The sequence below is a fragment of the Miniopterus natalensis genome, chromosome 1, assembly GCF_054644295.1.
Source record: "Miniopterus natalensis isolate mMinNat1 chromosome 1, mMinNat1.hap1, whole genome shotgun sequence".
NCBI lineage: Eukaryota > Metazoa > Chordata > Mammalia > Chiroptera > Miniopteridae > Miniopterus > Miniopterus natalensis.
In genome coordinates, this window is record NC_142081.1 from 160215004 (window position 1) to 160230576 (window position 15573).

Sequence of the window (15573 nt, forward strand, 5' to 3'; positions counted from 1 at the left end):
TGTTTGTGAAATGACCTGTATGGGTACTATGACCACAGTGTTAATAACAGTGTCTCTAACAGAGGCGCTGCAAATTTCCATCAACTTTTTAAAAATGACTGGACAGGATCACCTCTAGGTTAAAGTGTTAGGTCTTCCCTTATACTAAAGCCGACTTTTGGGCTAGCTTGTAATCATCTACCAATTGTTATGGACTGAATGTTTGTGTCCCTCCAAAATTCATATGTTACAATCTTAATTTCCAGTGTGATGGTATTAGGAGGTGAGGCCTTTGGGAGGGGATTAGGTCATGAGGGTGGGGCCCTCATGAATGGGATTAATGCTTTTATTAAAAAAAAAAAAAAAAAAGACCCTAGAGAGCCCTCTTACTCTGTGCCATGTGAGGATACAATGAGAAGTTAGCTGCCTGCAGCCTCGAGGTGGGTCCTTACCACCACCCGACTGTGGCGGCAGCCTGATCTTGGACTTCCAACATCCAGAACTGTAAGAAATAAATGCTTGGTGTTTACACTGCCCAGGCTATGGTAATTCATTATAGCAGTCCAAACTGACTAAGACACGTATCATCAAATTAAATGATTAAGACTAAACTGAGTTGGTAGGCAGTGACATTAATTTGGTTTTTTTACAATATCACAGACTAACAGTTCTGTAAAAGTGACATAATTCAAAAATAGTCCCATTTCCTTAGATTTGGGGTATATGCTCTTACTTTTCCATCTTGAACAGCACACACTTGGGAGTAAAGAGTGCCAAAACTACTTCAAAGTAAGCTTGCTTTGACATATAATCTAGAGAATATAATTTCTGTGGGAGCAGAGACTTTGTTTTGTGCATGGCTGTATCCCCAGTACCTTGAAGGTGTGTTGCGTGAGAAATATGTGTTGAGTAAATCAATGAATGACTCAATGGATGTATCATTATTAGATCTGGGTTGCTGTAGATTAATACTTTGTTTGATGTTACCTTGAGTAGGAGTTTTGTTCCCATTAAGGCATCTTTAAAGAATTACCCGTGTAAGACTAATACTAGAAGTTTATAAGTACAGAGGAGGATCATACAAATGACTAGGATGGCAGGGACCTGGTGTGGGATAGACACAAAAGAAGTGTAGGGCGAGGAGCTCACCTTGCAGAGGCATAGAATTTAGTGGGGAAGGACTGAGTAAAGTTCTAGGTAGAACAAGATTAGGAGCAAAGTGAGTAAGTCAGATAAGATCTGCTATAGGAGTTGGGAGAAGATGGGGCTAAGTATGAGTGCTTTAGAGTTGATTCATATGACTGTTGGGTAAAGAACAGACTTGACCAAAGAGAGCTGAGGCCAGGACAGCAAAGAGGAGCAGGGCGGTAACTGAAATGTGAAGTTATATATTTCTGGATTAGGCCCATAGTGGGAATGGAGAGAAAGGGTGAGCAGAGTGTACACACACAAACACACACTGTTTTCTGCAGGCCATTAAGCTCAGCAAGTCACAGACATCAGCTCATGTGAGGTGATTATTTCATTTATCTTCATAACAACTTTATAAGATAGGTATTATTACCTCAGTTTTCAGATGATAAAATCAAGTCTCGGAGAGGTGAAGTGATTTGCCTAATTGTTTTAAGCAACAGAGCTGAGATTCAAACCCCAGTCAGCCTGACTCCATAATCTTTTATGAAAAGCTAGACAAAATATAAAAAGAGCATGGAGTGAAAGGTAACTCTTAGGTTTCAAATGTGGAGCACTAAGCATATACAAGACATCTGGAAGCAACTGTGATAAAAGAAGAGCAAATACAGATGAAAACTGCTGTAAAAGAGCTCCAGGGGAGTTCTTCCATTTCTAGTAATTTCTCAGAAAAATAGTACTGGGCTTCTATGTAATTCTAGACCCTCTTCTGTCCTCATGTTTCAACTATTGGGTTGCAAAGTTGAGAAATAATTCTGACCAAATGGAGTCTCAAATTATAGGGTTCCTTTTGCTGTAGGAGAGATTTCCTGTCGAGTGGAGATTCTTCAGAAGAATGCAAGGTAAGGCTCCAGCTGGCCGGGTCACAACTGTTCCCATATCATACTTCCCTCATTAACAAGTGGGCCTACTATTTAGTATGAAAGGCTTTGGTAATTTTTTCCTCCTTGCCTCTGATCTACTGTTCCCTCCACCTGAAAGGAGTTCTTTTCCCTCTGCCCACTCTTTACCTAATATACACAAACTTAGGTGAAAGTCATCGATCCTTCCAGACTCATCTCAAAAGGATTCTCGAACTGCCACTTTCACTCTTGCTTATTGGAAAATTCTTAGAGTCATAATTGATTCTTCTCTTTCTTTTATATCTAATCGTTTACCCATTCATTCTAACTCTCCTTTTAAATTATGTCTACCATCTAACCACATCTTAGCACCTTCACCCATCGCCCAGCTGGTCCACACCCAGCTTGGATAATTACAATAACCTCCTAACAGGTAATCTATTTATACTCTAACTTCTCTAAGGTCTATTTGCTATTCAGTAGCCAGGGTGATCTTGTCAATCAAGTTGACTATTATCTCTTTTCCCCAAATCCTCCAATGTGCTTAGAATAAGATCCAGATTCCTTTCCATGGGCGGCGCCCCTCTTGGCTGCTGCCTCCTCAGCCCCCCAGGCACGCTGCTCCCCGAGGCCTTCGCACTGGCTGCTCCAGGCGCCCGGTACATTTCTCTCCCACATATCCCCACGGCTCTCTCCCTCATTTTGTTCAGGTCAGCAGTGAGCCTTCCCCGACTGCCCCTTCTAAACAACCTCACTCCACAATTCTCTAAATTGTTTAATTTTGTAACACTAAACACTGCCTAGTATATTATGTGAATATGTATATATTTGTTTATTATTGTCTCCTCCAATTAGAAGGTAAGCTACATGTGGGTAAGAATTTGCCTGTTTAGGTCACTATTGTGTCCTAAATGCTAAAACAATGCCTAACACATAGCATCTTCCCACCCCTTCCAGCATCGCAGCTCCCAAGCCCGGCTCTGGCCTGAGAGGGCTATGGGCAGCCCCTCCGCTGCCCACTGTCTTCCTCAACTCTATTTGCAAAGAGGTGTTGTGAGAGGTCAGAGAAGCCCCTGGGCCTCTACTGTGCTGGGAGATGTGGTTCAGGAAAAAATTGCTAATAGGAGGTGGGTTCAGCTGTGTGTCCCCTCCAAGGCTGGGAGTATCCCATTCCTGGTGCAGTTTAAGAAAAGAACGAGTTGTCTCCAACAGACAGACTAGCTCAAGATCTGGGCCTTCTCTTCGCCCCTCATTTTCCAGAGAAGCTGAGCTAAGGGTCCTCTTTGCCTCCCTCTCTAGAACCACCCCCTCCTCATCTACACATCCCTTCCCAAGTTCAAGCACAGACTCCATCATGAAAACGGATCTTCCAAGTTGCTCAGTTGAGCTGGTGCTGGTCCTGCATCCCTCTATCCCCTGTGGCCTAAAGGGTGAGGTGGCACAGCTCCAGGGCACTATACACGAGAGGATGCCCTGCATAGCGGCACACAGAACCCACAGGAGGACCCAAAGGGCAAACAGGGCACTGAGGAGCAGAGAACCAGGAGAGAGAGTCCCTGTCCCCATCCCTGCCCCACTGTGTCCCAGCCTGAAACTAAAATCCCGTGCACTGTGTGTTTTTCTTCAATTGAGATATAATCAATATATAACATTGAGCATGTTTAAAGTGTATAGCCTGTTGATTTGATACATTTATATATTGCAATATATAAATGTAGCTTTACTTATTACCTACTGCATGTCACATAATTATCATTTTTTAAAAATTATTTAGTTTTGTGATGAGAACAATTGAGATCTAGTCTTTCAGCAATTTTAAAGTTTATAATACAGTATTGTTGACTATAATCACTATGCTGTGTAATTAGATCTCCAAAACTTATCTTCTAGTTGCAGGTTCATACCATTTAACATCTCCCCAATTCCCCTACCCCCAGCTCCTAATAACTACCATTCTACTCTCTGTTTCTATGAGTTCAGCATTTTTAGATTCTATATGTAAGTGAGATCATGCAGTATTAGTCTTTCTCTAGTTTCTCTTACTACACATAATACCCTCAGGGTCCATCCATGCTGTGACAAATGGCAGGAATTTCTTCTTTCTCATGGCTGAATAATATTCCATTATATCTCTTTCTCTCTCCCTATCTCTCTCTCTCTCTCTCTCATATCTTCTTTATTCATTTATCCACTGAGGAACACTTAGGGTGTTTCCATATCTTGGCTGTTCTGAATATGGCTGCAATAAACACGGTGGTGCAGACACCTTCTTGATATCCTATTTTCATTTCCTTTGGATAAATATCAAGAAATGGGAAAGCTGGATCATAAACTCAACATACAAAAATCAGCTGTCTTTCTACACAATAACAATGAAATATATGAAAATGAAATAAAGAAAACTATCCTGCCTGGCCAGGAGTGGCTCAGCAGTTGAGCATCGACCTAGGATCCAGGTGATTGGAGTTCGATTCCCGGTCAGGGCACATGCCCGAGTTGCAGGCTCGATCCCCAACGGGGGGACATGCAGGAGGCAGCCGATCAATGACTCTCTCATCATTGATGTTTCTATCTCTCTCTCCCTCTCCTTTCCTCTCTCTGAAATCAATAAAGATATATTTTAAAAAAAAAACAACAAAAAACTATCCCATTTACAATAGCAACAAAACCAATAAAATACTTAGAAATAAATTTAACCAAGTAAATGAAAAATTTGTACAGTGAAAACTGCCTGACTTTAATGAAAGAAATTGACAGAGACACAAACAAATGGAAAGATACTCATGCTCATGGATTGGTAAAATTAATATTTTTTAAATGTCCATACTGCCCGAAGCCGTCTATAGATTCGATGCAATCCCTATAAAAAATTCCAATGACATTTTCCACAGAAATAGAAAAACAATCCTAAAATTTGAATGGAACCACAAAAGACCCTAAGTAGTCAAAGCAATCCTGAGAACAAAGAATAAAGCTAGAGACATAACACTTCCTGATTTCAAACTATACTACAAAGCTACAGTAATTAAAATAGTATAGCACTAGCATAAATATAGAACATGGACCAATGGAACAGAATAGAGAGCCCAGAAATAAACCCCTGCATAAGGGTCAACTAATATTTGAAAGAGATTCAAGAAAATTCAATGAGAAAAGGACCGTTCCTTCAAATGGAGCTAGGAAAACTGGATAACCACATACAGAAAAATGAAATTGGACCCTATCTCACATTGGTCACAAAAAATAAGTCAAGATTGATTGCTTAAACATAAGACACCATAAAACTCCTAGAAGAAAACACAGGGGGAAGCTCCTTGCCATTGGTCTTGGCAATGATTTCTTGAAGATGACACCAAAAGTGTAAGCAACAGAGGCAAAAATCAACAGTGGGACTACATCAAACTAGAGTTCTTGCACAGCAAAATAAACAAAAAAATTAAAAGGCAATCGATAGGAGAAAATATTTGCAAACCATATATGGATAAGGGGTTAATATTCAAAATATATAAAGATCTTACACAGTCAATAACAAAATACCAAACAATCCAATTTAAAAAATGGGCAAGAAACCAAATAGATTTTTCCAAAGAAGGTATCCAAATGACCTACAGGTACATAAAAAGATACTCAACATCACTAATCATCAGGAAAATGTGAATCAAAACCACATGAGATATCACCTCACACCTGTTAGAATGCCTATCATCAAAAAGACAAGGGTGAGTGTTGGCCAGGATGTAAAGAAAAGAGAACCCTTGTGCACTGTTGGAGATACTGCAAATTGGTGTGGCCTCTCTGAAAAACAGTATGGAGGTTCCAAAAAAAATTAAAAATACAACTGCTATATAATCCAGCAATCCCACTTCTGGGTATATATCCATGAGCTGTGTTCTAGCAGCGGGTAACTTGCCCCACCCAGCAAGGCATACTTGAACCAGGAGATGTGCGAAGTTTTCAGGGCCCTGTGCAGCCCTGGGCCCAGGAACAGAAGCCAAGGTTTTTTTGCAGACTTGTCCTCAGCTCCTGGAAGTATAATCCAGGCCTCCCGGGGCTGCCTTAATGTACTACTGCCCCAGCTACTGGGGAGCTTGTGGGCTATGCCCAGGCCTGGCCCCCAGTCTTCGAGAGAGCCTCATGGCGGTGGCAACAGCCCGATCTCCCAAGGCCAGGGGCCCTGGATCCAAAGCAGACTCGCACCCTGTGGCCCACCTATCGGCTAGTACGGCCTAACTCAGCTGTGGCTGGCCTGGCCTCCCCTGCTGCCCCATCTGCGTGGCATCCCAGCCTCACCCCTAACTTGTCCTGGGACATTCTATCCATGTCCATAAGTTTGCCTTCAGTAAATTCCTCTAGCTGTATATCTAGAGTCTTTTAAATGGCAAATGAAGACACTGTCAATATCCCATGATCAGCTATTTCAAATTTCACTATCAATATCACAACTGTTCATTTCTTTGCCGGCAATTCCCTCTTTCCATGATCTTTTTTTGTTAAATCTCACGAGGTCTATCACTGGGGTCAAGTTGTCAACAGCACCATGCAGTTTGCTATCTGAACTGAATGTGCTATGACCAATCACCAACAGGCTTAGAAAGAAGTGACGTGATTGGTCACAGACCACGACATACATTTGATATTTATATAATAACTTTTGGACTGAGGATCTAGCAGTTTGCACTTTATGGAATTATAATTAACATACCATGAGAACTGAAATTCGAACCTCTTTGTTAGAGGATTGGCGTTATTTAGCTAAACTATGGTAACTGAAATCTCTGCATATCAGAACCAAGCAAACTGAGGACTCCTGCACACCAACAGCATTATCCAGGCACTTTTAAAACTTGATCTACACATATCCTGGGGGGGAAATAAAAAAGTGACTTCATGTTTCCAAAAGGAAAGTATTAACCAAGTGAAGTACACAATAGTAGAGACAACAGAGGGTAGAAATGACAAGAGCCTGGCTGTGAACAAACGGTGCTACAGGACTGTTCATCTCAGGCAAGATGCTCAGGGTCTGTGTGCCTCTGTATATGGGGGTAATAACAATACCTACCTCACGGGGTTAAGAATTAAATGAATAATTTATGTCAGAGGATGAGAACAGTACCTAGCGCATCGGAAACACTCAAAACACTAGCTACTGTTATTACTAAATGAAGAAAAATCTACATGACCCGAGAAGATGGTGTCCCCAGGTAGAAAAGCCTCTCATGCCTCCTGCCTTACTCTTCATGTAATTTTCTACTAGATCTGCCTGCCACCTCTTTAAGAGTATTGGCAAATTTGAGGGAACTGTGGGGGCAGTGGGGGGGGAGACAACAATCGTTCCTCTGTGTCACCCTGAGTCCTGACCATCATCTGATACCCTCAGCCCGGGAAGGGCCCTCCTGTTCCATCCTGGGCTCGGAAGGAGGAGAGAGGTAAGAGGAGAATGAAGCAGAGGAAAAAGTGAGAGCAGGAAACCCTAGTCGGCGACGAAAGATGTGCTCCCGAGGAAGTTATACCTAAACCAAAACCAAAGCCCGACACCAAAGTAACAAAAGAAACAGTTAGGGTGGTTTCAGGTCTCCTTTTGTCAAGAACCATAGTAAGTTGTGAAGCCACCCTTATAAAATACGACTCCTTTAGAGAGTGAGTCAAAGCTGAGGCCAAAACATCTAACAATGAGGAAAATTACAAATGGGCATCTACATTTTCTCAGAAATAAAATAGGTGAAATGACTCCGGGTTTTATAAGTCATTAAATTTGCAATTATTTACATATTTCTAATATTCCTCTAATGGAGTCACTGGTGAAATTATTCTAATAGAGTCACTGGTGAAATTATTCATTCCCATCAAAGTCATCTACTTGAAATAGGTTGTCCTGTTTCCTTTATTAGTGAGCCAGGGATTTCAGCAAGGAAAATCTCCTTCAGCACTTGATTGTATCTACATCCGTTTCGTTGATCTTGGCTACAGTTATAGTGAAACTTTCACCAATACTCACAAAGCAGCCCCACTTTCCCTGTGGCAATTAGCAGCTAAACTCTACCTTATAAGTTTTGCTGCCTAACCCAAGTTAAAGTTCCTCCCTCTCAGACAAGGGATCAGCCCTCACCTCAGGTTAAGTCTGAGGAACAACCTGAAGAACAACATGTCAAAACCTATCACTTGCCTGCTCCCCTGGGTGGCTGAGTCATGGCCTAGATGGCAAGGCCTTCGTTACCAAGTCCAGGTATTCCTCAGGCCTGCAGCTCCATGAACCAGCAGTGTAGCAAGAGTAAGATTATCAATCAGAGGGGTGTATTTTATGATAGGATCAGAAAAAGCCAAGCTTCCAAAATTTGGGGGGTTTTACACAATCATTTGGCAGCACTCAGTGGAATGTACACCAAGCATTAGGGCTAGAAGGAGCCACTGCTATCATTTAATGGGTGAAAATACTGATGCTCAAGGTATCCTCATGAGCAAAAAACATTCTTAGCTAAACATTAAGAATGCATGGAAATGACCCGAAACCAACGAATTACCATATAAGAGAAGGGTCTTATAAGATGTGGTGAAATGCTGGTAAGTTTGTCCCACAGGCGCAGGCAAGGTTACGAACTAAAAACATCCCAGCTTTTCCTTCCTCAAGCTGGTTATCATGTACCGCTGTGTATGCCACCCGCATGCCTCAAAAGTAAGTGGTGATGCCGGCTGGCGTGGCTCAGCGGTTGAGCATGGACCTAGGATCCAGGCGATCGGGGTTCGATTCCTGGTGAGGGCACATGCCCAGGTTGCGGGCACGATCCCCAGTCAGGGACATGCAGGAGGCATCAATGACGACCCTCTCATCATTGATGTTTCTCTCTCTCTCTCTCTCCTCTCTCTCTCTCCCTCTTCCTTCCTCTCTCTAAATCAATATATATATTTTTAAAAGTGAGTGGTGATTTTTACAATAAATACATGGTAACCGTAGTATTATCAAGAAGCAGAATGACATCTGCTTCTTGATGTGCAAAAAATAAGAAATATATTCTTACTCTCTCAAGTTGAGACATTCAAATAAATGATTGCCATCTGACATTAATGACTGAACACAAAAAATGAAATAAATGAGGTCATTTCCTAAAGAGATCAACATGTACCCATAGCACACGCATATACGGACAGACACACGTGTTCCCTCGGAGAGCCACCCCGCTAGCCTGGGAGCCCGTGAGTGACAGCCTCGGGGGCGGCAGTGTGCAGTTCCAGAAGCTCCATCTGCACTTTGCTCTTACCCACCATGCTATAGTCACATAGATGTATCCACAGGTTTTCCTTTTTATTTCTTTTCTTTTGGGCAAGGAAATATGTAAGTTTGATTAAACTCTTTCCCTCAGAGGGAAGACGTGCAATGATAATAACTTAATAATGGCCCCATCAAACAGAAAGTTTCTCTTTCTACTATCAAAACATGAAAAATAGACTCTTTATCTTTACTCATCAAAAATGATATAATTTATTACCTTCAAAGTCCACATCTCCGACTAATTTTACTTTTTTTGTCACTGGGTCACGAACATAGTTGATGCCCACATCAATGACAGCAGCGCCTTCTTTAATCATGTCAGATGTGATCAACTTGGGGACGCCTGGAAGCAGAGCAGAGGTGTAAAACACTCAGAAAACACTTAAACTTGGTCGTGAGCATAACAAAGGTTTACACATCTAATGTTTTTGTTGTGGCTTTAAAAACCCCACCACATGCACTGTTCCTACCTGTACTGATCATTTGTGATCAAGCAGAACAAAGAGAGCACAGGTGGGCTTCCGTGGGCAAACCCTGCAGGATTTACCCCTTGCCTCTGAGGCTGCCTACAGGATTCTCCACATGGGTACCTGCTTGAGCCGCATTCTCAGTTCCCTGCACCGTAAATGGCAGGCGGAGAGTATGGAGATGAATGAGGCTCCTGCTGAGGCTTAGCGGAGTGAAAACAACTTGGAAATTGAAGGCAGACAAAGGGAAGAGAGGGAGGGAGCGGAAAAATGATGTAAAGTGCCACACACATGTTCCAAACATGAAATGCTCTCTTGAGCTTTCTTTTAATTTTTCTTGGTTTCTCCCATTAATTACATAGTATATGTCTTGGAAAGGTGTAAGATAAAGTAAACCCTACTCACTATTTCTCCATCCCAGTTTGAAAGGTGGCTTTACAGAGATCTTATGTCACCATCTATTTTTTGTATTTTATTTCAAGTACAATACCAGCAAATGGCTAATGTTCCAGTGTTTTTGTTAGTAATTAACAAACCATTCCCAAACTTAACGTCTTAAAAGGACAGTTTATTATGTTTTGTGGTTCTGTGGGTTGACTGAGCTCAGCTGAATGGATCGTCCTTGGCGTCTTTCATATAACTGGAGTCACAGTGGCTGAGGCTGGAGCCACCTGAAGATGTGACTAGGCCGATTTGCCAGGGTGGCTCTCTCACATGGCTGCAGCTGGTGCCCACGGCTGGCTGAGCTCAGCTGGGGCTGTCAGCTGGGGCATACGGGCATGACTGCTCCATGGGCTTAGGATTCTCACAGCCTGGCAGGTGGCTTCCAAGAATGAGGGTTCCAAGGATCAGGAAGTAGAAGCTGCCAGTCGCTTAAGGCTGAAACCTGGAAACCGGTACAGTGCTGCTTCTGTCATATTCCATTCTATAGAACCCACTTCAATTTAAGGGGGGATAGAGACCCCACTTCTCAGCGTGGGGAGAATCAGAGAATTTGTGGCCATCTTTACCCTACCACAGTGCCTCCGGTGGACACTGTGTCTGGTAGGCCATTTATTCACCTTCACATTCTACATCCCTTGCAGGAAAAGAGCTACCTGCTGTGTTTGCAGAAGCTTTATTCTAGCATCTGACAGTATTCATTTAAGCATTCCAGGTGGCTTAAATGTAACCTTGTGTCATATGAATTTTAGTGCTAGTAAGAATTTAAAGGCTATAAGAAATGGTCAGTGCCAAAATAGATACAGCCATCTCTTAGGTCCCTCAGCCACATAATGATATAACCAATGAGGCATCAGTGTCGAAGACATATTTTTTCCTCCTGCTTTCCCATTCTATCCCATAGACCTTCTTCCTTCTCATTGGTTCTAGAATAGAAATTTAATATTGCTCCGAGATAATCATAAAACCCTGTTTCTTCTTGGCATCCAATAGAAAAAGAAAAGATGCATTCATTATGACTACAGGAAATATTTTTAAGATGAAAATGTTGCTGAAATACTTATTAAATTCTAGCTACTAGGCTTTTGAGAAAGATCCTAATCTCCTTCCCAATTGTAACTGCTCATAATAATCTCTCAGAAAATATCAGATTGGCAATGGACAAATGCACAATTTTCAAAATAGAGGGAAATGTGAGCTTGATTTTAATTCCCAGGAAAATTACAAAATACATAAAACTTAAAATGTATGTTTATTTTTTTCTGAGAAGATGTTACATACATATGTTTATTGTAGAAAATCTGGAAAACATCTAAAAGTTTAAGATAAAAATCAAAATCATTATAACCTTGTCATTCAAAGATAGTAAGTATATTTTGATTGTATTTTTCTAGGATTTCAAAATATTTATGTATTAGATATAAAGTATGAGTCTGTAATTTTGTTTATTTTGTGCCTCACTAAGCATCTTACCACTGTCATTAAAATTAAATTGTGAGCATCTTCCCATTTTGTCAACTATTTGAAATTTAAAATCCATATGAAATAATTTATTAGGTGGATTGCCATAATAAGTTGTACATTCCTGCATTCTTTCCAATATTTTGTTGTTTTAAATAATGCAGTGATGATCATTTCTGGTCAGGAAACTACAGATAATTTCTTAACTGAAGCATCAAATTTGAGAAAATTTTTCACAGAACCCTTATTAACATGATGGGAAAACATGGATGAAAACTCCTATTGGTACAGTTATAGTTGTTTAAATAACATATTCCAAAACTGTTGATGCATTTTTGGGTCTATTGAGGCCTTTCATGAAAAGCATTTGTGCCATTTTCAAAATCCTTATAAAGAACTTGGAAGAACACATTGACACTGTGATGGGTATTTTATCCCTGGCCACCTGCAGGCCCATTTTCTACCCTTCTCTGACCTACCCTATGCCAAGGCTGAGGCCAATCCTTACAGAGGTCTGTGTGCTTCCTATTACATAGCCCTGGGACGCTGCCAGCCATGAGAACGGGCTCAGCTAGCCTACTGGAGGGTGCCAATCCTGCGGAGGAGGGCTGAGTCCTTTAGGCTGGGCCATCCCAGGCCAGCCAGCCTCCGCCAGCCACCCGCTGACAGCAGATGCTGGAGCACCAGTCAGGGTCAGAAAGAGCAAGTCAAAGTCACCATGACTGACCCGCTGAACCACAGGCTCATGAGAGCTTTCTTTTAAAGGTGTTTGTTTAAAGTGACTGCATTGTTTTTTGTCTGTTTGTTCTTTTACACAGCAATAACTGCATAGCCTATATTCACAAATGATACAAAATTGGATCGAATAGCTTGTAGGTAGCCACTGTGGAATAATGAACTATAAGTAGCATGAATTTGAAAGGGGATACATGTATAATTCCGAGTAAGTGTTGTACTTGATTAAAAACTCATTAAAAACTATTAGGCTATGATGCTAAGATAAACAGTGTCCAGACAGAAGGAAGCAATGTTTTCCGTTATATTTTAGCAGACTGTCTCTGGAAGCGTTGGCTATACTCTAGGGAAGAATGATTAGAATGGATCTGGAAATCATGTTATGTGCAGCAAGTGCTATCAAACTCGTTGGCTCAATTGTTTATCTGCAACAAGATAAAAAAGCTTGAGCCACAATGTAAAGCAACGATGTCACTACACACACTGTCTCACACTGTTTAATTCAGCCAGCTTTATTCTTTCACAGCAAGACCTTTTCAGTGAAGGAAGCAGTATGTTTGCTTATATTCCGGCACAGCTCCTTGTGCTATGACACATAGTTCCCAAAGGGACAGAAACAGCCACGGACCAGTCCCAGTCCACACACTAAACCCTCCTGAAACAGAGGAAAGGCTCAATAAGCTCAGGCTGCCCAACTCAAGAAAAAATACAATCAAAAACAAAATCAAAACCCAGTAATTGAGTAGCTCTTCAGTATGTTAAATTGAATAGAAATTATACTTATTCTGTATGTTTTCAGAGGGAAGGGTAAAGGAAGGAGGGGACAAAGGAACGGAATAGATTTTAGCTCAACACAGAGAATATTTTAAGAATAATAAAATATGCCATAAAGAGAAACTTTATATTGTCCTATTCCTCATTATAAATATTCACAATAAGGTAAGAAAGGGATAGAATTGGGAAGGTTAGTGATGCCTTCGAACTCTATGATTCAAACGTTCTATTTTGTCTAGTCAAACTCAAAAAAAATAATTGTTTCTTTCTTCTCACGACTAATTCATTTCTGAACCCATGTAGACTTCTCACCCTATAAAAGGCTCAACGAAAGAAAGAAAAGAAATACAAATTTACTTAATGATTGAAATTATAATAAATAGACATAAAAAAATTCTATTTTAGATATGTTAAATACTCTAAGTCATCCACTTATATTGTTGTCTTGTAGGGGCAAATGATTGATGTATTTATTAGCTTCCAAAGTATATAAATGCAATATATTTAAATTCTTATCACTTGAAAATAGTGAAATGGCATTAAAAGCTATTTAAATATTTGGTAAAGAAAAGACATACATACCATTAGGATGTGCAGCCAATGTTTTTTTGCTTTTTGTGAAAGTTGAAAATTAACTGATTTCAAGTGAACATTTCCTATAAGCTTATGTTTTTTATGTGTGATGATTTCTGTGATAATTCTGTGGAAGCCTATCCTTAATTCTTATATAATTTGAAGGCTCAAGTATTATATGTGAGAACCGAAACCATCCACACCCACATAGCTTACTGTGTACATTAACATGACTTTACTATTCCACTGTCTTCATCAACATGACTTTATTATTCCAGGAAACTCTTGCTCAGAAAGACAAAAGCTGCAAGTAATTTAGTCTCAGGAACTTACAGAAAAACTCATTTTAATTAACATCAAACTGACTTTTCAGTATAGAGTATCAAATGACTGTTTGTTCTCCAAGATTGTTAGAAACCCTTGCTTCAAAACCCTCTCCTTGTTGTGTCTACCAATGCAAAACTTTTATATTATGATCCTTACCCAATCTTAATCAAGCTTCTGCATTAAAAGACTTGCCTTAAAACAAACTTCAATATCTCTTAAATATCCCAACATTGTTTGTACAACCTAAGATGCTACTAAAGTAATCTGGAACTCTGGGGATAAAAAAAAATCCAATTTGTGAAATTTGATGATTTGTTTGGTAGAAATATTCCTATTATGGCTGACTTCAAGCTACTAAGGTAACATCACTGAACATGGAATTGGAAAGAAATACTCAGGATCCACCTTCTCAGGCTGATAGGAGCTGGCTCCAGGACACCACTGCTCCTAAGGGACTGTCCAAATAGTGTCTCCCATACTTCTGTGACCATAGACTAAGATTTGCCTTATCAATGGACTGTTTGGGTGATAACTGGGAGGAGCCAGCATTCAACAATATTGGGGATCCACAAAGATCTAATCAAGAACTTCTCTTGTCCATGATCCAAAACCTCAACTTGGAAACCATGGATGCCTCTGTGGCCCCTTGAGTCTCTTGCTGGGACAGGGAGCTGTTGGTCTCTCTGAATGGGGTGGTGAGGTAAGTCTCACAGTGGATCTGTAATGATTTGTTTTCATTATAGCTCCCCAAATGCCGTGTTTATTTAGTCTTCTATGAATAAGAAACCCTTTTGAGGAGTCCTTTGATTATACAGTCAGTTAAAAAAACTTTTATCCTTGGTGGAAATCAGTCTTACTACTTACAACACAATGCGTCTTTGTCCCTGTCATTTTTTATTCTATATCTATAAGAGAAAATTTCACAGGAAGGGGGTGGGGTGAGCTGAATGAATCTATTCTTCAAAATGACACAGACGAGATCGGGCGCGTTCAGGCTGGTGGGAATGCAGACTGGTGCAGCCACTATGGAAAATAGTATGGAGGTTCCTCAAAAAATTAAAAATGGAACTGCCTTTTGACTCAGTGATTCCACTCCTAGGAATGTATCCTAAGAATCCTGAAACATTCATCAGAAAGGATATATGCACCCTGATGTTCACAGCAGCACAGTTTACAATAGCTAAGATCTGGAAACAGCCCAAGTGCCCATCAGTAGGTGAGCAGATAAAAAAGCTGTGGGACATTCACACCATGGAATACTACGCAGCTGTAAAGAAGAAGGAGCTTGTACCGTTTGGGACAGTATGGATGGACCTGGAGAATATTATGCTAAGTGAAATAAGCCAGGCAGAGAAAGACAAATATCACATGATCTCGCTTATACGTGGAATCTAAAGAACTTAACAAACTGATGAACAGAATAGATTCAATGACATGGAAGCATGGATCAGACTGACGAATGTCAGGGATGGAGGAGGGCGGGTGGGTGGAGGGGGAGAGAGTAACCAAAGAATTTATA

General features: G+C 40.7%; 1 protein-coding gene across 1 annotated transcript in view; it reads right to left on the bottom strand.

The window, feature by feature from the left end:
- Positions 1-15573, bottom strand: part of MTHFD2L (methylenetetrahydrofolate dehydrogenase (NADP+ dependent) 2 like) — an 80514-nt gene that overhangs the window by 10164 nt on the left and 54777 nt on the right. The window contains exon 6 of the mRNA XM_087827051.1: positions 9494-9619. Within this exon, the coding sequence (XP_087683177.1) occupies positions 9494-9619 (126 nt within the window). The remainder of the gene's footprint in view (positions 1-9493; positions 9620-15573) is intronic.